This window comes from Sus scrofa, chromosome 16 (genome assembly GCF_000003025.6).
Source record: "Sus scrofa isolate TJ Tabasco breed Duroc chromosome 16, Sscrofa11.1, whole genome shotgun sequence".
Classification (NCBI taxonomy): Eukaryota; Metazoa; Chordata; class Mammalia; order Artiodactyla; family Suidae; genus Sus; species Sus scrofa.
The window spans coordinates 19,614,769-19,640,398 of NC_010458.4; the positions used below are offsets into that span (position 1 = coordinate 19,614,769).

General features: G+C 42.5%; 1 protein-coding gene across 1 annotated transcript in view; it reads right to left on the minus strand.

The window, feature by feature from the left end:
* Window positions 1-25,630, minus strand: part of ADAMTS12 (ADAM metallopeptidase with thrombospondin type 1 motif 12) — a 373,778-nt gene that overhangs the window by 67,766 nt on the left and 280,382 nt on the right. The window contains 4 exon segments of the mRNA XM_021076980.1: window positions 8,985-9,111; window positions 23,228-23,366; window positions 24,837-24,885; window positions 24,887-25,079. Of these exon segments, the coding sequence (XP_020932639.1) occupies window positions 8,985-9,111; window positions 23,228-23,366; window positions 24,837-24,885; window positions 24,887-25,079 (508 nt within the window).

The window sequence follows — 25,630 nt, forward strand, 5'->3', positions numbered from 1 at the left end:
AGAATTATTTATTCTTCAGTATAAAACATCTGGCCATCCTGTGTGGATAAAGAGCTAATATTGGAACCATATGCTGTGATGCCAAATAAATGCCCACTGTATTAATCCAATTACTCTGTCTTATCTCTGAAATTTCTAAGGGAGGCCAGACACACTACAAGTCTATCAAATGCCATTTGGGAAGGACCTTAATGAGAGCTGACGGAAGGTCTAAGCTATCTAATTACTGGCTACAAGGCTTTCAGCTATGTCACCACAAAGTGATAATGGACTTCCTTGTTTCTCTCCCTGAAATTTCCTCCACTGTCCCCTGCAAACATCTTGCATATGTCTGTCCCTAGTTTAAAGTGAAACCCATACCCTCATTTCCCTGCAAAGGTCTTCCAGGGCCAGGACTCAGAAGCTATTGCCAAATTGTTCTTATCTTATTCTTTTCAGTGTCTTATCCATCTTATTCTTATTCTTTTCAGTGTCTGTATAATCCCACTCTTCTAGGAAATTTATAAAAAGAATACTGTTTTATATTTATATTTATAGGAGATTTGTAACAGAAGACGGTTAATATGCTCTGACTGGTAAGAAGGATGAAATAACATGCAAAGAACTCAGCAAACCAAAGGCCCAGCCCACACGTTTATCTACCTTCTGGTTTCATCAGCACAGAATCAACAACAACCTAACCTGACCTTTTCTACTTTTGCCATTGATTCTCCTCTTGCCTGAATGTCCATGACACCGGTCATACCTAACATACAATTGGATTATTGATCATGCATTGTCTTGTATTGCTCTTTAATCCCTATACATTAGTCAGTCTTAGCATCCCAGTTATTGTGTAAAAGTCCTAAGGACTGGGGCTCTATCAGTGATTCTCGTATCATAACCTGGGATCTTTAAAAAGATATTAGTATTCAGGCCCTATTGCTATATTGGTTGGGAGAATCTCTTGGGGGTGAGTAGGGCCAAGGCATTAGTGTTTTTTAAAAGCTCTTTGACGGCTTTCATGTGAAGTCAGGATTAGAAACCACTGGCAGTGTGATACCAAATAAACGGATTTGATTGCTTATCTTTACATTTTTCTACAAAGAATGAACACTATTGTTTTAGTATGAATTATGTACAATATAGAAGTGTGTGTGTGTGGTGTGTGTGTGTGTGTTTCAAGACCCTTGAAGAGCCTGTAGTTGTCCTGGAAAAGTATGGACACCCTCTGACATCAAGTAGAAGGAGCTGTATCTTCTACCCAGTCCCATACCAACCAGTGCTTGCTCAGGAAGCTCTGACGGACAATAAACCAATAAAGCACAGAAATAAACTCAAATCCTCATTATTCAGAAAGCTCAAAGTCCTAATGTGAATTTGTTAAACTCTTGTTCAGAATGGTAATTTCCTTAAAAATATCAATTATTATAATTACTATCTTTGTGCTAATCTTTCCTCTAATAGTATTTAGGAACATTCCAAATCATCAATTGACACTCCAGATTCCAAAATAACAACCCTTATTTCAAGGCAGACATTATTGCTTCTTTGTATCCATGATCTGACCAAATTCTGTTGGCCCCTCCTCATTTTCTCCAGCTTTCTTGTTGTTCCCTGTGCACTAGGTTCTCCTTCCTCTCCTCTCTCATGGACTTCTCCCAGGCTCAGTACCCCATTCCTTTCATTTAGATCGATGGTTCTCAACCAAAGGAGATTCCTATAGCCACCTCCCCAGGGGACATTTGGGAATGTCTGAAGACATTTTCGGTTGTCACGAATGAGGTTGGAGGTGTGCTCTGGGGTCTAGCGGGTAGAAACAGCATACTGCGAAATATTCTACAATGTGTAGGACACCCCCCACACCCCCAGCAAGAATTACCCAGCCCAAGTGGCTCCAGTGTTGAGGGTGAGAACCTGGCTTTAAATCATGAGCCATTCTTTTTGCACTGAAACCTACATGCAGCTGCCAGGGTGGAAAGAACTACTACTGGACTTTACGGAGCACTTTGGATATGCTGGCATCTTCACAGCTATAGCCCAGCAGAGCTTTGCTTTGCTATAAATCAAAGTTCAGAGAGAAGTCAATATGGAGAAGAGACTCAAATGACCTCTTTCTGGAGTCAGATAAACTTTCAATTCCAAAGAGTTTCTTTCTGGACAGGCCAAGCAAGACAAATGCTGTGCAAGACTTTGATCCTGAAAGCCACAGACCATGTAACATGTATTTCTTATGTTTAGATTACCAGATGGTTTTATTAAATCTTTTTTAAAAATCTGTCTTATGCATTCCTTTGGGAAAGAACACAGAATGTCCAAATTGGATGTAGAGACAAATGATTACTGAAGGACAATAGTCCAGAAATAAAAATGATTAAATCTTGCCTATGAAATCATTTTAGAAGGGGGAAATGACAGCTCTGAATGATGGGTGTGAACTTTTCAGATAGCATGAAAATTAGGTGACAGAGGAGAAAGATGTTGCAACTTGAAATTCATATCCAAGGAAACTACTGGACTAAGCTTTCAAAACCAAATAACAGCAATGAAACAATTAAAGTTCATTATTTATTCTTTTAAAAAGCAATTAACTTAATTTCCTTTCTTTAATTCCCTTGTGAATTTGCATGCATGATTTAGCTTTGCAGGTAGAAATTTCTGCTTGTTTATAACATTTTCATTGTGTCTTGCTGTGTGAGAAATATTTTAAATTTGGAGATTCTAGTTTTAGCATCAGAACCTGTTCATCCTGAGATCCTGGGCAGCAGCATGGTATACTAGCATCTGCACAGAATTCTCAGCAGACAGATCTAGGCTCAAATTTAGATGCTACTACTTATAGCTAAATGCCTTGGGAAAATTTTGTGAAGACTCTAGGGTCCTTATCTGTACAATGGCATGAAAATATCTACTAGTCAGGGTTGCTAACATGAATAAATGACTTGGCAATATGGATAGGGCTTGACACACACTGGGTTCTCAACTGAGAAATTGTGCTCCTTGGTATTTAGCCAAAGGAACTTAAAACTTCATGTTTGCACAAAAACCTGCATATGAATGTTTCAGCAGCTTTATCCATAGTTGCCAAAGCTTGGAAGCAACCAAGATGTGCTTCGAAGGTGAATGGCTAAATTATGGTTCATCCAGACAATGGAATACTATTCACTAAATGGAATATTATTCATTAAAAAGAAATGAGCTGTCAAGGCATAAAAAGACATGGAGAAAACTTAAATGCCAATTATTAAGTAAAAGAAGGCAATCTGAAAAAGCTATATACTATATGATTCCTACTATATGACATTCTGGAAAAGGCACACCATGAAAAGAGTAAAAAGATCAGTGGTTGACAAGGAGAGAAAGAGAGATAAATAGCCAAAGCACAGAGGATTATTAGGGCAGTGAAAATACTCTGTATGAAATATAATGATGGGTATATGCCATCACATATTTGTCAAAACCCATAGAATATACAACACCAAGAGTGAGAACCCTATGGTAAACTATGGACTTTGGGTGATTGTGATGTGTCAGTGTAGGTTCATCAAGAAAAAAGTAAATAAATAAAGCAAAAGAAAAAGAGTGGGTTCTTAAAAATTGCTAGTTTCCTCTTTACTTCTGTATCCTGGGGCACAGCGTCCCATTTCTCTGAACTCAATCTCCTTATAGGCCATCTGGGTACAGTATCCACCTCTACTCCCTAATGTTACCATGCCTATTTTAGGAAGCTGGTATGCAATCATAAATAAGAAGAACTTCTGTAAATTATCCATTATGTTAGAATAGTTCATGGAATTCTATTCAGCTAATCATATCCTACCTTAGAATGCATTTTCAAAACTTGTACGTGTTACAATGTATGTGCTATATGTGTTATGTGTTGTGTTTACTGAACATTTTCAGGAGTCAAAATCTCTGACGGAGTTAGAAAGCTTGATCTATTTCAACAAAAATAATCTACATCATAGAAGCACCATAGGTGAACTTGCTGGTTGTTACTGTTGACAAAGATTTTAGTCCAGATGCACTAAATAAACAAATACAGATTAAGGGAAAGGAAAATATACACAACATGAAGACATATATATATATATATATATATATTTATTTATTTTCTTTCTTTCTTCCTTCCTTCCTTCCTTCCTTCCTTCCTTCCTTCCCTCCTTTCTTTCTTTCTTTCTTTCTTTCTTTCTCTTCTCTTTCTTTCCTTTTATAGCTGCACCTGCTGCATATGGAATTTCCTGGGCTAGGGGCTGAATCGGAACTTCAGCTGCAAGCCTACAGCACAGCCACAGCAATGCCAATCTGAGCTGCATCTGCTACCTACACCACAGCTTCCAGCAATGTTGGATCCTTAACCCACTGAGTGAGGCCAGGGATGGGACCCGCAGCCTCACAGACATTATGTCAGGTTCTTAAAGTGCTGAGCCACAATGGGAACTCCAGAACAAATAAATATTAAAAATGAAATTTCAATAAAATCAGCTTGCTGGGATCAAGTAACCCCCTAAATACAGGGACCATACATTTTAAACATAAATGTATGTATGTATGTATACATGTAAATGTGTGTATGTGACCTTGGGCATAAAAACAAAAACAAGGGCAGACGTTTTACTTTCAAGTTAAAAAGAATACTGTTGGGATCATTAATATCCCTCTCCGAAGGCTGTGCCTTTAGTTTGAGGTCTGAACTAGGTAAGTTGATCTGCTAATTTTATTGATGTTTAAGGACCACAAGCTGGAGAAAAGGCATTAGTCATGTACAGAACTCAAGAAATTCAGACCTTGGAAAACAGATAGTAGACAGAGGAAAATCAAAACAAACATGCTACCAAATGACAAAGATTTAAGAAGACTTGTCAAATTGCATATGCTTTGCTTTTCTTCCTTAAGTATAATCTTCAAATTGTTTAGAGGGAGTTGGAGGAAATTATGTTTCCAACACAACAGCAGAAACCGGGAATAGGATGGACTGTTTTCCTCCCTTGAAGTGCAAGGATGTAGAACGGCAGAAGCAGCAGCTGCAAAAATGAGCATCAGCTCACCAGGAAAACCTGGGCACTGCTGACTGGGCGAGCACAGGGACTGCTCGCTAGCCCAGTTCTTGTTTGCGGCCATCAGCACTTCCATTCTAACTGCCAGTATTTTGTGGCAGATTTCATGAGAGGGGGCAGTGTCATTGCTCCATTTCAAAATTTTGCTCTGAATCAACAAACTACATCCGTGCACTCAACTTAGACAGCATTCCAGGAAAAAAAACCCAGAGTCCCATTTACCTTGTTCTAATAATGCTGCTCTTAGAATTGAATGATAAAGACATGTTGACTAAGCCCCAAGCACCCAAGGACTATGGACAGTGATGGGGAGGCAGGGTGCTAGGCAAGACTTCCAGACACCTGACTGCTGGTCCCAGCCCTGACAGCAACCACTCCCTCTTGCACACGTGAATGTATCTCAGTAGCCCTCCTGGCTGTAAGCTTCCTTGGGAAGTGACATATTTGTGCTGCTCCAAAGGACCGTTTCCCATGCCCTAATCACTTGCTGTCCCAAGCTGTGGTGCTTCTACGACCTGATGGAGAGGTGGCCTCTGCCCGTCCCTTGCTTTTATATGACACTTGCCTTAATTGGTGTGCTGCACTTATTCATTTCCTAGAACCGCTGTAATAATCACCACAAACTCGTGGCTGCAAGCAACACAAATCGAGTTTCTTATAGTTCTTGAGGCCAGACAGCCAAGGCAGCAATCCTGGGATGAAGTCAAGGTGTCAGCAGGGTTGCCCTCCCTTCAGAGGCTCTGGGCAAGACCCATTCCTTGCCTCCTCAGTTTGTGGTGGCTGCCAGCATTCCCTGGCTTGTGACCTGTCACGCCAATCTTAAAGGCTGGTGTCTTCGAACCTCTTTCTGCTCCACCTTCGTATTGTTTATCGTGTGTGTGAGTGTGTGTGTGTGTGAAATGTCTCTCTGCCTCTTCTACAAGGGCATGTGGTGGAATTTAGAGCCCAAGTGGATAATCTAGGATAACCCCCTCATTTCAAAACCCTTTAACTTAACCACACCTGTACAGACCCCTTTTCCAAATAAGCTAACAATTGAAAGCTCCAGGCTGTGGATATCCTGGGAGCTTGTTTATTTATTTACCTACTTATTTAGGGCTGCACACTCAGCATATGGAGGTTCCCAGGCTAGGGGTCCAATTGGAGCTAGAGCTGCTGGGCTAGCCACAGCCGTAGCAATGCTGGATCCTTAAGCCACTGAGTGAGGCCGGGTATCCAACCTGCCTCCTCATGGATGCTAGTCAGATTTGTTAACCACTGAGCCACGGCAGGAACTCCCCTGGGGGCTTGTTTTTAGCCTACCACAGGATCACTGTCAGTGCCAAATTTCCAAGCCCCAGAGCTCAGCCTGTGTCACTAAAAACGCCTCTATCAAGGCTGTTCCTCCGTGTCACCAGCCTTCAGCCTCAGCTCATCTTCTGTCCTCCAGCCTCTGGATTCTTGCCTTAGTATCTTTCTCCTTCTAGCACTAGTTGTATTTTATTGTGGGGTCACCTCCACCTGGAAAGTTCTGGTAATTAGAGTGCAGAAGTAGTTAAGATAACCACGCTTATGGGAACTGAATTTCGAAAGTAGTGAAGCCAAGAATTTAGCTACAGTGGAATGAGAAAATGTTTGATATAGATGGATGTCTCTTCTAAAACAGAGGGCTGTCACCAAATCCACAGGTTCCTTTGACTGTGTTGCTCTTAGGTACACAGTGCATATCCCTAGCTCTGCCTTGGCCTCAGCAGGGGAGTGTCTACATCAAACTCCTTTGCTGCCCACCACACGTAGCACAGGGCTCGCTTTGCTGTAACCTCACCCTGAATAAGGGGGGAAGTGCACACCTCTCTTTGAGGGCCTTGCTCATATCAATCTGCTGCAGGCTAAGAGCTACCAGCCTAAAACTCAAGGCTGGTAGCTCCCCAGGTACCCAGAACAGGTACCAGGCCAAAGGCACATCTTTTTGTTATAGCACAAAATCACAGTGCTCAATAAATGCTAACTGCTGTATGCTTATTATCACCATCATATCTCTCCTGGGAAATAAAAAATGCTTAACAACGATTTGCTGGTAATATTAAGGCCCAAGCAAACTAACGAAAACACCCACAAACTATGAACCTGAACTCTAGGGATGAAATTAGATGTTTGAAAACTAGGTTCATTGAAAAACTTTTAAAATTAGATTTAGGAAAATTAGATTTAGGAGATAAATAACCACTTTTTAAGAAGGTTATTTAGATTTAGGAAATAAATAACCACTTTTTAAGAAGGCAGCCACTCCCAGAGAGGGTGGCTTTGAAAAGTGAGGTGAGAATCCTGGGCACGTGCGTAGTGGCTCTTATCCAGTGAGGGCAAAAGGAAGTTACTGGTAGAGTGACATTGACTTTGAGGGAGGGTAAGTATGGTGGAGAGCAGTCAGCTATTGCTTAGCAGGATGAGAAAGGGTCTTCTTCCCTGAGAAGGGTTTAGAGAAACCACAATTACACAAAAAACCTAGTGGGGCCTAGTGCTCCCCTCACGTCCCTAGTTCTCCCAGTGCAAGAGTCCCGGGGCAGAGCTATAGCAAGGTGATGTGGCACCTCTGTCCTGCCTCCGTGGCGGTGGTCCAGCTCTGGACCTCACAGCCCACCACCCACCTGGAAGAAACCCCAGAACCAGATGGAGAATCAACCTAGGACGCTGAGCTGAGAACATCCTGGCCTCTGGGATCTCCCTACTGGGGCCCAGGAGAGGCTGACATTTGCCTTAACTGACTTGCCTCGTCTCTTTGACCAAATTCTTTGGCCTTTATTCCATTCTTCTAGCTCTGCTTTTGAATTCAGCCCGTCACTTGCTAGATTTATGACGCCAACCAGCCCCCTCTTGTTAAACTAAATCTTTTTAGTGTATCTTCTTGGAATGGATGCTTGGTGGAACCAGCAGCCAAAATATACCCTTGTTTAAGGTGACTTGAGAATAAAGACACTCCCCCAAATTCATTCTTTCTCTCCTTCCCTCTCTCTTTCCTCTGTCTCCCCCCCCCCCACTTCTTCCTCTTTTTTTAAACATAAACTCCTCACAATAATGTCCGCACTACCTTCTAGAATCCCAATTTTTTCCTTTTGGCTTCTTAGGGCATCTGTGACCTACACCACAGCTCGTGGCGACACTGGATCCTTAACCCACTGAACAAGGCCAGGGATCAAATCTGCATCCTTACGGATACTAGTCGGGTTCATAACCCACTGAGCCACAAGGGGAACTCCCTAGTGTCCCAATATTTTGAACCACTATGATTAGGAGCAAATGAATATCTCTATAACAGTGGTTCTCAACCAAGGGTGATTTTGCCACCAGTAGATATTTGGCAGTTTGGAGACTTTTATGGTTGTTATAACCTGGATGGAGAAGATGGAATGTAACAAATGTCTAAAAAGATACAGGCCAGAGATGCTGTTAGACATCCTAGGGTACACAGGACAGCCTCCCACAGCAAAGAATTAGCCAGCCCCAAATGTCAGCGGTCCTGAGGTTAGAAAGCCTGGCCTGTAAATCCACGCTTCCAGGCAGCCCTAAGTACAAATGGGCACTGCAGTCTGAAGCTGACACCACGCTGTCTAAGAAGCTCCTGTGTGTGGCACTGGTAAAGTGCTCCTGGGAAAGCCAAACCCATTCTCCAAAGAACTTCTGGGTGATTGCCATACCATTCTCTTCAACGGTGCTTTGGAACTTACATCTTATCAAATAAATAAACACAGAACACACGCGCTTTGTGAGAAATACCACTCTCTGGGGAGAAAATGTCCCCACGCACAGCTTGCCACAGGTTCCAACCGCATAGCCACCGAAACCCGTGACAGCTTTCCTCTGTGTATCCCAGTAACAAAGCCACACAGCCTTCCCCATCACAGCCCTGGATTACTGTTCAATCAGGTACCACATAGTCAGGCACACAGAGCTCCAGCTGTCACCACTGGTTACCTGGGTGGACAATCCTTTTCATAGCACTTCTTCTGTCTCCCATTGGGCTGTGTTTCTGGGTCACAGAATGTAGCTTTCACCATCCCGTGACCCTTCTTCACGCAATGGGCAGTCTGACGGCGGATGCCTGTGGTAGAAAGGTTCACACATATTAAATCCTGAGCCCACAGTGTCCAGTGAGGCCCCTGGTCATGCCTGTAGTGGATGAGAACATTGTCCATAAGGTATTTGCTTTTTTTTTTTATTAACATAGAGTTGATTTACAATGTTGTGCCAATTTCTGCTGTAGAGCAAAGTGACTCAGCCATACTTATAAACATTCTTTTTTTAAAATAGGTGTTTTTTTTTTTAAAGTAGGGATGGGTGGGACCTCTTATTATCCAGACCCATGCTGTAGCAGGCAGTGAGTGGAAGGAAGAGATCTTGCTTAGGAAGGTCTACAGGTAATATAGGTAGATTTATATATAGTCTCACATATAGATTACAATCTACTTGTGGAGATAAGACTAACACATATATGCCAAATAAAAAACAAAGTGAGATTTAACGGTGAAAGCAGCTATCATTGCCAGATGTTATGTCACAATCACACATTATTAGTTTAATAAAGGAATAAAGGAGCTGGGAGCTTCACAGTAGTTGGGGGTTTGCAAGCTCTGAAAGATGGGAATAAAAGTCAAAATAATGGTGTGAAGTTTGAGAGGCTATATTTTGTAAAGCAGAGGGTTTTAGAAGTTCCCTAGTGGCCTAGTAGTTAAGGATTCGACGTTGTCACTGCTGTGGCTCAGGTTCGATCCCTGGCCTTGGAACCTTCCACAATCTGCGGACATGGCCAAAAAAAAAAAAAAAGGGAGAGAGTTTTGATGGCAGGGATTGATAACACTGCTGCCTTCTAAAACTAGGTTGGTAAGGTGAGTAAGAGAAGCACGTCAAAGTAGCAAACAAAGCACCTAAGCACCTCTGAGGGCTGGATTTGACTTTGGATATATAATAATAGTTAACACATGGAGTGCGTGCCTTGCCCAGGGCTCTGTTCAAAATGGTATGTGTGGGAGTTCCCGTCGTGGCGCAGTGGTTAATGAATCTGACTAGGAACCATGAGGTCGTGGGTTCAATCCCTGGCCTTGCTCAGTGGATTGGGGATCCGGCATTGCCGTGAGCTGTGGTGTAGGTTGCAGACCTGGCTTGGATCCCGCATTGCTGTGAGTGGCGTAGGCTGGCAGCTACAGCTCTGATTGGACCCCTAGCCTGGGAACCTTCATATGCCACGGGAGTGGCCCTAGAAAAGGCAAAAAGACAAAAAACAAAAACAAAACAAACAAAACAAAAAAACCTCCAAATTGCATGTGTGCATGTGCATGTGTGTATGTGTGACTACATATACATATATATCCCAGACAAATATACATACATATATATATTGTAACATTATTGTATTGTATATAATGTAGTACTTGTTATCTACTAGGATATATAATAACTGAAACCTCACAACGACCCACTGAGGTCAATGCTATCATTATTGCTATTAGACAGATGAGGAAACGGAGGCACAGTGAAGTCACATAGGTTGAGAAAGGAAAAGAAAGGACCATGGCTTTGCTAACTAGGACATTGTTAGCAAGAGAAGGAGGAGGAGCAGCCAGAACATCCTGGAGTGAGAGGTGCAGGGCAGTGAGGCAGAGAGCCACCAGCTCTCCTTAGAGGGCTCATGCTTCCATGCGGAACTCGGAATGCTGGGTGAGAAGACTGAAGATGGAGGCCCTGGGGATGGAGCAATCAGCCTGCACAGAGATGGGCACCCTGAGCTCTCAGGGCATCCAGCCTCGAGTGGGCTCACTGGTGAAGTGCGGAATTGGAAAGGCCATCAGTGCACCAATAAGCTGGTCACCTCCTCGCTTTAGCACCTGTGACCTGGAGGGCTGCCCCACAACCACGTGACTGGCGGGACCCAAACTGGGGCAGCTCCCCTACCACCCACCACCTCACCCTCCCTCATGTGGACTTGTTCTGGCCCAGGCTCCCAGGCTAGCTTGCATACTCAGACACCAGAGATTGCATCTCGCCATTTCAACATGTTGGGGGAGGGGGGTTGCAAAACAAGGGAAAGCTTCAAAATGAATCGACGATATTTTATTGTTAAATCAATGCTATTTTATTCTTTATGCAGATACAGGTAATCTTTCAACCACTCAGGCTTTCTGAACTGATAGACTACATGTTCTTCTTTTGTCATATAAATATAGCACTACCAACAGCTGGAAGTAACATTATAAAAGGAACTTCCATGGCACAATGAGTGAGTCATTGTCTGGAAAGACACAAACTCCTGTAGAGAAGTCTTAGGCAATTTGGGCGCAGTAGAGACTGTAATAGCTGAAGCCAGAATGTATTTGCCATTGTGGAACAGAAAAAAGAAAAAGCTTAGCCACTTAGAAGTTTCATTAAAACTTTGGGTAGTCTGGCAAATCCTTGATGTCAAAACATAAAGGGAAACAGTCCGGTGACTCTCAGAGGTTGGAAACACCCCCCCAAAGTCTTGTTTCTGGGTGTGAATAGCAAAGATAAGTATGCCCAGTGCTTCCAAGTTCAGAAGTAATAGAAAGGCATAGAACATTACATATAATCCTGCCACAAAGTTAATAGCATTTCATGGGTCAACTTGCTGGCCCAGCAGCCAGATGAACAGATATATGGGCCAGGCAGATACTGCCCAGGGCATAGGGGAAAATTAATAACAATGTGTCAGTGTTTCTTTGTTGGAATGAAAGGTCATTGTGACCATTGATCTTTTATTTTAGTTCTTGAGTTCTCACCTGAAAGATACAAAGATAAGCACAACCTTCCAGTGAAGGACCCCAACCCAGTAGATTGACTCCCTCCTGCCCCTGCCCCGCCACCACTCCCATTACAGGTGCATGATACCTGGCTAGGTTCTCCTAATGCTATGATGGTGCTTGTGTGTTCCGAGAGAGACATTTATGACCAGCCACCTATCTATACTTCAAGACAGAAATAGCAACAGGCACAAGGCAAATAACTGGAATTTGTCTTCTGTGAACATGTTAAATAATGTATAAACCTCAATTTGTACATGATGTACCCTAAGTCCTAAGTACTTAATGCGTGTTAGGTCTTTGAGAAAGCCCCTTTGTAACCCGCTCACTAATCACAGGGCATTAACTTCTTGCACAACTGTTTCCTGCATGTGGTGAGGTTAAGGTTGGCTTTACAATCTGCGACCAGGGAGTAGGGCAAATCCAATTCATCCAGTGCTCATACTCCAATAATGTAACCTTCTTATTGCAAACAACGGAACTCTCATTTATACACTTCATTTTTTTCCCTAGCTCGAAAGGACATTGACACTGATGTCATTAACTATAAATATAAATTGGATATCAATTAATGAGGTTTGACTTCATTATTGTCCAATGCTGAAACCCACACCTCTCACAACATTGGTAAGCCTCAAAGCCAATATTTTTTCCTTCCTGAATTCCCAATGAACTGATAACAGACATTGAGTGTCATGACCAAAAAGAAATTATGTAAGAAAGAGGTAAGAAATGCTCAAACAAGAGATGTTTATTGGGATCAGGTAGAACAAGAGGGTGTTCTACAAAGGATCCAATTAAAAATTTTATCATAATTAAGAAGTACTCACTAATATGTGGAATCTAATAAAGATGATACAAAATAACGTATTCACAAAACAGAAAAAGACTCAAATATTTTGAAACTAAACTTATGGTTACCAAAGGGGAAACACAGGGGGGGAGGGATACATTAAAAGGTTGGGATTAACACATACATATTACTGTATATAAAGCAGATAAATAACAGGGATGTACTGTATAGAACAGTGAAACCTACTCAATACTCTGTAATAACCTATTGGGAAAAGAATCTGAAAAAAAATAGATATGAGTAAGTATATGTATAAGTGATTCACTTTGCTGTATGTTAACATAATATTTTAAGTCAACTATGCTCCAATAAAATAAACAAAGAGAAGTACTCCTTCCTGCTTCTCACTCCTCTTCTACAGCCACTATGTACAAACCAGGCAAAGCACACACTGCGACATCTCACAAAACACACGGGTTAACAACAGAAGTAGGCAGTCAGCATTTTGCAGGGCATGTCAAGCAAAAAAAACCTTCTTAGAAACCAAGTGAGCCAGAAAGACAAAGACAAATACCATATGATATCACTTATAACTGGAATCTAATATCCAGCACAAATGAACATCTCCTCAGAAAAGAAAATCATGGACTTGGAGAAGAGACTTGTGGCTGCCTGATGGGAGGGGGAGGGAGTGGGAGGGATCGGGAGCTTGGGCTTATCAGACACAACTTAGAATAGATTTACAAGGAGATCCTGCTGAATAGCATTGAGAACTTGTCTAGACACTCATGTTGCAACAGAAGAAAGGGTGGGGGAAAAACTGTAATTGTAATGTATACATGTAAGGATAACCTGACCCCCTTGCTGTACAGTGGGAAAATAAAAAAAAAAAGACAAACAAACAAACAAACAAACAAACAAACAAAAGAAACCAAGTGAGAAATCCCCAGCAAGTGCATTCTTAGAGAACAAAACTAAGGGCCTGGGGTTCAGGGAGGGGCTAATCTCTGTAGGTGGTAAAACTGGGATGGGAGTAAGAAGACCAGTAGAATAATATTCAGCCACCTTGGAACGATTTCTGGTTAAGGTTCCACATGTACGGACTTTGGAAGTTGCACTCTGTTGTAATAAGTAAAAAGCTGAAAAGACAAAAATCAACAGTTATTACTGGATATAAGAGAGGGGAGGGTACAGGGCAAACTGATGCTCTCAAGACAGGAGAGACAGGTGGGGGAGCAGAGGGAGTCACAACCTCCTAACTTCCTGGAGCAGAGACTATGGGAGCTTGAATTTCACCAACTTAATGTCAGATCCCAATCCACAGATCCAGGTTACCCAAAAGACACCAAGCAGGATAAATGCCCCCAAACTAGACCTAGGCATGTCATTTTCAAATTACAGAAAATCAAAGACAAAGAAAAAAAGTCCTGAAAGAAACCAAAGAGAAAAAACACCTTAGCAAAAGAGGCACAAAGACAGAATTGCATGTGACTTCCGAGAAATCACATGAGCAAGAAAGAAGGGAGCAAAATATCTAAAGTGTTGAGAGAAAAAACTCACCAAGCTAGAATCCCACACCCAGGAAATTATCCTTCAAAAATGAGGGAGAAACACTTTCTCAGACACACAAAGATTGCAGGAATTTGTTACCAGTAGACCTGTTGGGAAGGAAATGTTGAAAGAAAGGAGGAAAATACTAAAAATCAGAAACTTGGATCTATATAAAGAAAGAAAAAGCATCAAAGAAGCAATAAATTAAGGTTAAAAAACTTTCATTTTTTTTTTTTATTCTGAGTTGATCTGACAGAGAACAATTTGTTCAAAATAATAATAACAACAGGAGTTCCCACTGTGGCTCAGTGGAAATGAATCCGACTAGTATCCCTGAGGACATGGGTTTGATCCCTGGCCTCACTCAGTGGGTTAAGGATCCGGTGTTGCCATGAGCTGTGGTGTAGGTCACGGATGTGGCTCAGATCTGTCGTTGCTGTGGCTGTGGTGTAGCCAGCAGCTGCAGCCCTGATCTGACTCTTAGCCTGGAAACTTCCATATGCCATGAGTGTGGTCCTAAAAAGCAAGCAATAATAATAATACCAACAATGTGTTCAATTATTTTGAGTAGGATGCTTATATACACAGGACGCCTACATATATATGTGCTTATGTATTTTATATATAAATGAAATGAATGACAGCAATGATCCAAGAGGAGAGGCAGGAACTAGGACTGTTTTGTTATCATAAGGTATTCATCCTACCTATGAAGTAGTCTAGTATCATTTGAAAATAGACTTGGATTAGCTTTAAAAATATATTGCAAACTCTAGGGCAGTCACTAAAAAAAAAGTATATTAGCTTCTCTGGCTAAAATAGTTCATTAGTGAAGTACAGCTGGATCTCTACTGTGTATTAACTGTAGTTTCTCTTACATATTTATGCATATGGTAAACTACATAATCCTCATTCCACAGCAGATGTGTAAGTCCATCTCAATAAATCCTCTTACTATTTTTATGAAATTCTACCTATTGAAAAAACCCTCCAGATACTGTTAGCGATCAATATTTGGGCTTGGTTGACCCTACTTGACAATCACAGTGGACAAAGTCAGATGATTAGCACCAAGTTGAGTGCAATTTAAAAAAAAAATCAAAGTCTCTAAGTCTGACCTTCTATCTTCTAAACACCACCACACAGTCACACATTAGGATCAGCGTGAAATATGTGTCTGTTTATTATTCTTGCCTTTATCAAGGATATGTGGATGAATCTCAAGTGTAGGTGGTTATTTTGAGCCTTAGTAGGAATAGTGTCAGAGACCCTGTAAGAACTACTTTCCGGGAACCTACGTATCTTTGCTCCATGTATTTATTTCCAGTGAAAATGATCTAGTTTCTAAGGCAGCTTAGAACATTTGAGCAATCTCCAGGGTCTTCACATGGACTTTGAAGTTTTCAATATTTGCCTTTTCCTTCCAGAACATGATGTTCCTTAAACAAAGGGCAATGACTACACTCCAGAGAGAATTCAGCCAAGTGGGGGTGATGTCCAAAGTGGGGCAGGAGAAAGTGGCCTCCCTTTTGTGCAGGCCATTGTTGTACTTCTAGACTCGAAAACAAAGCATGAGGGAGTTTCTGACGTGGCTCAGTGGTTAACAAATCCGACTAGAACCATGAGGTTGTGGGTTCGATCCCTGGCCTTGCTCAGTGAGTTAAGGATCTGGTGTTGCTGTGGGCTGTGGTGTAGGTTGCAGATGCATCTCGGATCTGATGTTGCTGTGGCTGTGGTGTAGGCCAGCAGCTACAGCTCCTATTGGACCCCTTGCCTGGAAACCTCCATATGCTGAGGGTGCAGCCCTAGAAAAGACAAAAAAAAAGACAAAAAAAGAAAATGAAAGAAAGAAACCAAAGCATGAGGAGACCACAGAGCACACAACTGGCAAAGGTCACATTCAGAAGTGATGTCCCATTGTCTCACAATATGCATTGCTCTAAGTTTTACAGGACACAGGGGACTTTGGGTTGGACTGCATTACAACTGACAGGTTTCTGCAGTATTAGGATTGTAATGGGGCAAAACTATGGCTTTTACATGTTTATGAAAGTGATCTTAACTTTTTGCCAAAACATTTTTTGTTTAGCAAGGACTCCTGAAGCTTCCTATTGAGACCAGCATCCAAGTCAAGCCATTTCTGCAGCTGGTTCTTCACTAATCCATTGGTTAAACTTTCATAGTTTGATGGGTGACTCAGTACATTTTCTTCAATAGGCTTCTTGTAATGAATGGTAGCACTTGTTAGTTCATTCCCTTGCAACTTTTTGTGGGGGACAGCTAGTCTTAAACTCCCCCAGAGTCACCCAAAGTCATGCCCCGTGGATAAGGCAGGAGTGAAAGCAAATATGGTAGACAGGACAGAAGGAAGTATACAAGTGGGAAGTGAGGCCTGTTGCTGGGTGCTGGGGTCCTTGGGGGAGACTTGGGGTTCTCTTTACCTTTGAAATGCAGGCTGTGGGAAATAACTGGGTAGTCTCTTTTTTTTTTTTTTTTTTTTTGTCTTTTTGCCATTTCTTAGGCTGCTCCTGCGGCATATGGAGATTCCTAGGCTAGGGATCGAATCGGAGCTGTAGCCACCGGCCTACACCACAGCCATAGCAATGTGGGATCCGAGCCGCATCTGCAACCTACACCACAGCTCACGGCAACACCGGATCCTTAACTCACTGAGCAAGGCCAGAAATCGAATCCGCAACCTCATGGTTCCTAGTCAGATTCGTTAACCACTGAGCCACGATGGGAACTCCAAGTGGGCTGTCTTTGATGACAGTTGGCTAAATTTATAATAATCTCTTGCCAATCTGTCACATGGATTTCTGCTCTCGATCAAAGATAATAAAAAAATTTTTTTTTGGTCTTTATTTGTCTTTTTAGGGCCTCACCCGGGGCATATGGAGGTTCCCAGGCTAGGGGTCCAATCAGAGCTGTAGCTGATGGTCTATGCCACAGCCACAGCAATGCCAAATCTGAGTTTCATCTGCAACCTACACCACAGCTCATGGCAACACCAGATCCTTAACCCACTGAGCGAGGCCAGGGATCAAACCCATAACCTCTTGGTTCGTAGTCGGGTTCATTAACCACTAAGCCACAACGGGAACTCCTGATAAAAAATTTTAAATAGCCAAACTAAGGAAATATCATCGTAGCGAATTTATGTTAAAGGAGTTCTTTGCTCCAAATGCACAACAGTGATATATAAAATATCAATATATAAAAGATATTAAGTTGTAAAATATATCAAAAGAGAACATGGAAAAGTCACAATACTCCAATATAGGTAAACATCTCAGTAAAAGGATAAGCAGACCTGAAGTCCAGGTCTGGAAGGGTCTTGGTCAGAAGCTGTTGGTGGGTGGTGGCCATGTGCTCAGCTTCAGAGAAGTCTGTGGGCTTTAATTCCTTCACCAAAGATGGAAAGGAGACCACCCTCGCCTTGTTGCCACAAACTTTTTAGAGCCTTAACTCTTGATGAATTTCAGACCTAGGAAAGTGGCAAAGGAAGGACACAGCTTCTCACCCAGAAGCTCAGCCAAGCTGCTTGCTGGCTCTGTGATGATTCCTAACGTAGCTTCAGTGTCACCAGGAGGTGGCAATTCTAAACCACCTTGATAAGTCCTGTTCTGAAATGAGATCTCATGGTGAGGTCAGGAAAAAAAAAACAAAAAAAAAACAAAAAAAAACTGCAAAAACTAGAAAGAGTGAGGTGCATTAAGAGAGAAGGGAAGGAAGGGACAGTAACGAGAAAAAGAAACTAAAAAGAAATCACACTCAGATTAAGCCTGTAAATTATAATCTGAGATCCATAAAGAAATACAATGCCAAGAAAGACAACACCATAATTACAACAGGAATTCACTCTGGATAAAGTAAATTTGATAGGACAGTGCTATGTACTGAAGGTTTGTACCCCCTTAAAATTCATATATTAAAGCCCTAATCCCCATTGCCATGGTATTTGGAGGTGGGACATTGGGAACGTCATTAGGTCACGAGGGTTAGGTCCTCATGACAGAACTAAGGCCCTTATAAACAGAAAAAGGGACATGAGAGGGCTTCTCTTCTCTTCTATGTAAGGCTCCAGTGAGAAGATGGCCATTGACAAGCCAGTAAGAAGTCTTACTAAGAAATGAATCTGCCAGCACCTTGATCTTGGACTTCCCAGCCTCCAGAAAAGTGAGAAATAAATGTTTGTTGTTTAAACTCTCCATCTATGGTATTTTGTTATGGCAGCCTGGATAAGGACAGGGAGTCTGACACACATTTTAAAATAAGCATGACGAGGAGTTCCCGTCATGGCACAGCTGAAATGAAGCAGACTAGGAACCATGGGGTGGCAGGTTTGATCCCTGGCCTCGATCAGTGAGTTAAGGATCTGGCTTTGCTGTGAACTGTGATGTAGGTCACAGACGCAGCTCGGCTCTGGCATTGCTGTGGCTGCAGTGTGGGCGGCAGCTATAACTCCAATTGGACCCCTAGCCTGGGAACCTCCATGTACCATGGGTGTGGCCCTGAAAAAAAAAAAAAAAAGTTACCTGAGCTCCTGTGGTTGTTCAGTGGTAATGAACCTGACTAGGATCTGTGAAGATGTGGATTCAATCCCTGGCCTTGCTCAGTGGGTTGAGGATCTGGAGTTGCCCTGAGCTGTGGTGCAGGTCATAGACACAGCTCAGATCTGGCATTGCTGTGGCTGTGGTGTAGGCCAGCAGCTACAGTCCTGATTTGACCCCTAGCCTGGGAACTTCCACTGCTGTGGGTGCAGCCCTAAAAAGTAAATAAATAAGCAAACAAAGAAATAAAAAATAAAATAAGCATGTTACTGCCTTTGGGCATATTCACTCAGAAATCTCATAGGCACTTTAACTGAACATGTATAATCATAACCTTTTCTCGAGATCTGGTTCTTGTCACACGTGTCCTGTTTCAGTGAGTGTGCCACCATTTAAGCCAGTTATGCAGGGGAGTGCCCTGGGTGGTACCCTTCAACCTTCCCTCATGCTCAAACCACTCTCCACCTACAGATAAGGTGTAGGTAGTGAGTCCAGTCTAGTCCACCTCCTAAGTATCTCCACACTTGGATAATGTGCCACCTTAATTTTAGTTCAAGCCACTGTTATTACTTCCCTAGACCACGCCCAAGATCTTCATTCTCTTTTCCTTCTCTCTAGTGTTGCCTCCACACTCTAAAATATGGACCCCAGTTAACTCTGGAGAAAAAGGAACGGGAGGGCTGTGCAGGTGTACTCGTGCAATTGCTCTTTCTGTAAAAATGAAGATCACAACAGACACGACATAAGAGGAAGACCTGCTGATGGACAGGAGTTTGCTCTTGCTTTCTCCATTTTGCTGGGACGTGTGAAGTATTTTCCAGTGAAAGAGAGTAAAACTGAAAGAACACAGGAAGAAAATAAAACAAAATAGGGAACGAATGTTGCTACGGTTTGTAACGCTTTTACTATGGGAATCAATTTGATTAGTAAGTTTCTTAACATTAGCATATTTTTACTCTTTGAAACTTGAAATTCCATCTATAAATTAGCACTAATGAGATCATTTTTTACATGGGCCCAGAGATGTTCATTAGGGGATGATGATCAGTGAGGAATTCGTGAAAGGAAGTTTGTTTTGTCTTGCTAGTGAAATATAATATATCCACAAGAATGACAGATATGAAGATGGAATAACCCAAGGAAAAGCACCCGTGTTATGATGTTAAGGGAAGGCATATGTGTGTGTATGTACATAAATACAGCCACATGCACACACCATACACACCTCTGAATAGAAAAAAGAATATTGAAAGGCAATAGAGCCAAGTACTGAAGTGCACGTGTATTAGGGGAGTGACTTTCTCTGTTTTTAATTTTTCAGTGGCATATTTAACTTTTTTACATTTAGAAAGTTTTAACTTAAAGAAAATTGAAATGCTTCACTGAATGATTCAGTGTTTCGGGCCGTCTTCCACCTTTGTATCTAGCAGTGAATGTCCTATGTGCATATTAGCAGTTAATTCTCTGTGTCTGAGAGGATGAAGCTAAATAGGCTTTCTTCTCTGCCAGAATTAAGAGCACTCACTGCCACTCAAACAGTCAGTGTGGCTGAAATTCAGGTGAGCACATGGACACTATGATAGCACCTGGTAAGGTTTAATAACCAGAAAGACGTTTGCCCATGTCGACAGAGGTGCTGTAGAAGGACCAGGCTGTATGCAAATCAAATGCCTGATTCACATTTGGTGAGGCCGTCTCATTTCCTCGCTAACTGCAGATGCAACTTCATGATCACTGCACAGATAGGCCATTTATATTGCACTTGCATGCTCTGCAATATTGCATAAGTAATGCAAAGGGTTCAGCCCACGTTGAAATAGATGTAAGTGGGTGGAGGTTCTCCCTTTTCTCTGAGGCCCTGCCCAGCCAGGACTGGCTGAGTTCCACTTTGTGGTGTCCTGGGACAAATGATTTAAACTCAGAGCTTAAACCTGTGCCCTGTTGCCAAAAAAAGAATAAAAGGTCTGCGAAATTGAAAAAGTATTTGTTAACTACAATCTCGATGACTTCATTTTCCTCACAACTGCTCCTCAGGGAAATATTTTTCATCATCTTAGTCTCTGCTTAAATTGCTTTTGCTTCTCAGTGAGCCCAGCTCCTCCCAGATGCCTGTCCGTGGTCAGACCATCTGGCAACTCTGGAGGCAGCAGTGGCCATAGCAGGGCTGACTCTCACCAGTGCCACTTAAGGCAGTGCTGCCGGACTGCACCTCTGACCTGGACAGATTGCCAGAGGTTTAGGACTTTCAAAATGTCACATGTGGCATTCCCATTGTGGCACCAAGGAAACAAATCTGACTAGAAACTATCATGAGATTGCAGGTTCCATCCCTGGCCTCACTCAGTGGGTTAAGGATCTGGTGTTGCCGTGAGCTGTGGTGTAGGTCGCAGATGCGGCTCAGATCTGGCATTGCTGTGGCTGTGGTGTAGGCTGGCAGCTGTAGCTCTGATTAGACCCCTAGCCTGGGAATCTCTGTATGCCGTGGGTATAGCCCTAAAAAGTCAAAAAAAAAAAAAAAAAGTCATGTTTTGAAATGAACATGTGATTCCTGCAATTTCTGAAAGTTAGTTCTTGGCTTTCTAGACTGAAGGAAGGAAAGAAAGAAATTAGTAATAGAAAAATAGTTTACAGGGCTGATGGCCTGTGATTCAAGGTGTGTCCTGGACCTCCTGGAGTGGGGTGGGTAGAAGAAGCCAGTGAGCACGTGACACGGGGACAAAGGACACGAGAGGGCAGGCTGTGGAGCGGAGGCCGTGTTCTCCTGACTCCTTCATTCTTAAACTTGGATTCCCTTTGCTACATTGCTGACTCTGCCACTTCAGCCTGAGGTTGCCCTAGCTCTATAGGCAGGAGTTACATTAGAGGCAGAAAGTTTCCAAACAGACTTAGACAGGATCCAAAAGGAAAAAGAGAGGCAGAGGCTTTCTCACTGGCTACTACTATTAAAGCCCCCAGCTGAGTGAAGAGCCCATGCACCTGACAGCCCCTGAGCCCTGCCCTCCCAGGCCTCAGAAAAGTTCATCTGGCCCTGTAGCCGAGAGAGTCCTGCTGTACAAATGTCCCTGTGCTCCTTTCCAGCTCCCAGACTCTCTTTGCAGCTGGACTGTGCCCCTGGGGCTAAGGCTAACCAATGAAACATGAGCAGAAGTGGTTTGTGACGGTCCGCTGTATAGCACAGGGAACTAAATCTGACCTCTTGGGGCAAAACATGATGGAAGATAACATAAATATATGGCACAAATGAACCTTTCCACAGAAAAGAAAATCATGGACTTGGAGAAGAGACCTGTGGTTGCCAAGGGGGAGGGGGAGGGAATGTGATGGACTGAGAGCTTGGGATTAATAGATGCAGACTCTTGCCTTTGGAATGGATAAGTAATGAGATCCTGCTGTGTAGCACTGGGAACTATGTCTAGTCACTTATGATGGAGCATGACAATGGGAGAAAAAGAATGTATACATGTATGTGTGACTGTGTTACCATGCTGCATAGTAGAAAATTGACAGAACACTGTAAACCAGCCATAATGGAAAAAATAAAAATCATTATATATAAAAAAAGGAATGTGTGTTTGTATTTTTTTATATATAGTGATTTTTTTATGTATAATGATTTTATGTATACACACACACACAAAACTGGGTCACTGCTGTACAGCAGAAATTGGCACAACATTGTAAATCAACTGTACTTTAACAAAAAAAATGCTAAAAAAAAGAAGTGGTTTGTGTCACTCTAGGTACCAAGGCCATTATTAAGGGGCCATCTGCCTCTTCAATTTCTCCCTTCCCCATGGGGCAAGCTAGAAGCCAGGCCTTTCAGATGCCTTAGCCACAAAATGAAGCAGGGCCACCTAACTGCATCAGACTTAGAATGGGTTAAAAATAAACCTTCATTGTGTTTCTGAGACATTGGTTTCTTTGTTACCATAGCAGAACTTCTCTCATCCTGACATACTTGACAGTAAGGAATCCCTCCAACACTTGATTTTATGAGAGAAAACTATTCTTGTAGATACAGAAAAACTTGGTACATTGGAGACAGAGGAAGAATACTGGGTTAGGAATTAGGAGAGCTGGTTATGGTCTGGTCTTGGCCATGATTTAAAGGATGCCTCTGGTAGGCTGTTTGACTTTTACAAACCGGAGCACTTAAAAAAATTTTTTTTTCAATTTTATTTATTAAAGTATAGTTGACTACACTGCTGTACCAATTTCTTCTGTACAGCAAAGCAGAGCACTTTTAAACCTTTCTGTTTTGCTTTTCAGAAAGACATAACCCTTTCTGCACACAAAGACTTTCAGGAAAGACAGTATGTAAAGCTGATAAAAGAAAAAATACCTCTTTCTTTTGACCATGACCAATGCACTTACTCCCCACAGAGACCTCTGGACCATTTTTGTGGGACCCTGCAGACCCAGAGGCGAGAGTGCCAACTGCTGGCTCAGATGCCTGCACGGCCTGCTCTGCAGCTGACATGGGATCCTAGAGAGACAGTTGTTTCTCACCTGTCCCACATGTCACACTGCACTCCGTCCAGCGGCCATACTGCCAGGAGTACACCAGCTTCTCCACATCATTGTCAAGGCCATCTTTCCGGATTGTGTACTCATACTTGATGCCGGGGTTAGTCACCTGGAATAGGAGCTAAAGGACAAGAGAGGGGTCATGTCAAACTCTATCATGACTTTGTACTGCAAACCACAGTCATAAAAATATTGCACAATGTCTACCACCTGAAAGTAGTCATGGAGCATGCACTGAAACTAACACCATTAAATAAATCTCTCTCTACCGCTATCTCTAATTCCACCTGGATGGCTTCATATATCTTTATCTATATCTAATCTGCTCCACTCTATTATTTCTGGACTGAATGCCCATGAGAATTCATGAGAGATCTAATCACTCTGTCGCTCTGAGGGAATGACCAGAGTGTCCTTTCCAACAATGGGTTGGTAGGCCACCTTGTTCCCTTGTGTGTTTGCTAACTGTAGTCAATTACTTAATCTGTTTGCACCTTGTTTTCTGCATCTACAAAGTGAGGACAACAAGAACATGACTAATAGGGTTGTTTGCTGAGAGGTGAGCAAACACACGTAATGTGACTGGATTTGAGTAGATCAGTGCCTGGCATGTCATTAGTGCTGTTGCTTTTGTTGTGTTGCCTTATGCTGCCTTCTCTCACTCTCAAGCTGATTAGTTCCTTTAAAGGATATAGTTCTGGGACTGAAACGGTCATGGTGTTAACCAAGGCATAAAATTAGAGACGGGATTTGGGACCTGCCCCTCACTTCCCTCTCCTGCAGGCAGTCTACTTACCACATGTTTGAACCGGATTCATCTTACACTTAAGAGGTTGTGGATGGATTGCTCTGTGGGATTGGGGGTCCCCATATATAAAACCTTTCCCAGGTAGGCAGGTAAGATGTAAGGTCTCCTGGCATTTATGGGTCATAACCTCAAGCCTTGACCTCCAGCTTCCGTGAATCCTCTGATCTCTGGTTGTGAAGTGGTGTCCTTCTAACTTCTGAATATGGTTAGATGTGACCATCTTTTGGGCCAGCCATCATCTCCAACCTGCCTGGCCTCTGTTGGTATAATTACCTGACTCCTTTTCTGTAATTCTTTGCCAGGATGACAGACAAATCACTTGTGCCTATGAAAAGCACATTCTACATCTTAACCCCTCTCACCTCTAAGAGTTCTACAAAGTCAAACCCTTTGCCTGAAGACAAGTACATTGATAACATGTAAAAGAACCACATCAGTTCATCACCAATGCTAGAAAGCTATTTGGAAAGTCAAGCCTGGCTGAAATAGACTTACAGAATCATTTTATACCAGAGGAACACTCATCCTCAAATAAACAGCCTGTGTTGACCATACTGGAAACTGAACTCAATGGGTGGTTTTAGGGCCCCTGGCTTTTCATCATGAGAGTTTCAGTAACTTTAGGCAATAAAGGATTAGCAACACAAATGAATATCTCACTTCCCTCCCTGTTCCTTGCTAATAGAAGGTTTGCAGATTCTTAATGAATATCCTCTAGTAAATACTTTGGAAAAGACAACGAGAAAGATCTAACTAAGGCGCACAACATCACTTCTGCGTTACCTGGATCCACACTGACTCATTGGTGGGACCTGTGGCCATCAGTTTTCCAGTCTCCTTTCCTGTCATATTGAAAGATGGTCCCTGCCAGCTTGTAGTTCCCATTCCACTGGATAATAAATCCTCCATTGAGGTAATATTTTTCAGGGTCTTCACTCCTGATGGCCAGAAAGTTTCCAGCTCCCTCAACTTCCATTACCCGTATGTCCCTGGCTCCTTTGGGAATCAGCCCAATGTCAACATAACCTAAGGAGAGAAGATACGATGATGAAAGAGGCACACCAGCATAGCCAAACACCACCTGCTGCTGACTCACCATCCATCCTCTTCCCAACATCCCCATTGCTTAGTGACATTGCCTTCCTGCTGGGTGGTTACTGGGACTGGTAGATGCACTAATTATGGGGATTTTAAGGAGCTTGGCCATGAGTAGAAATCTAGGAGCTTTGTGAGAGAGAGGTAAAATAAATGCAGATTGGACCCTGAAGCTTTTGTAGTTGATCCATCATTTATTTTTCCGTTGACGCTTCAAAATATTACAGCCAGCTTTCCATTAGCATTTCTGCTCCCCCACTTGCTGCTACTATTGGATTAATCTCCCTGAGCATTGCAGTGGGGACATCCTTTGGCACATCTTCCTTGCCTGAAAATTAAAGACAGACTCTTAGAAGTAATTAATCATCAGTTCATTAACAGCATTCTGGAGGGAATCTTGAACTGATTGCTGCCTGGCACTCTGAACACAGCTTATGATGAGAAACTCAGCTCTGAGTACAGTTTTTTATAACTAGACAATC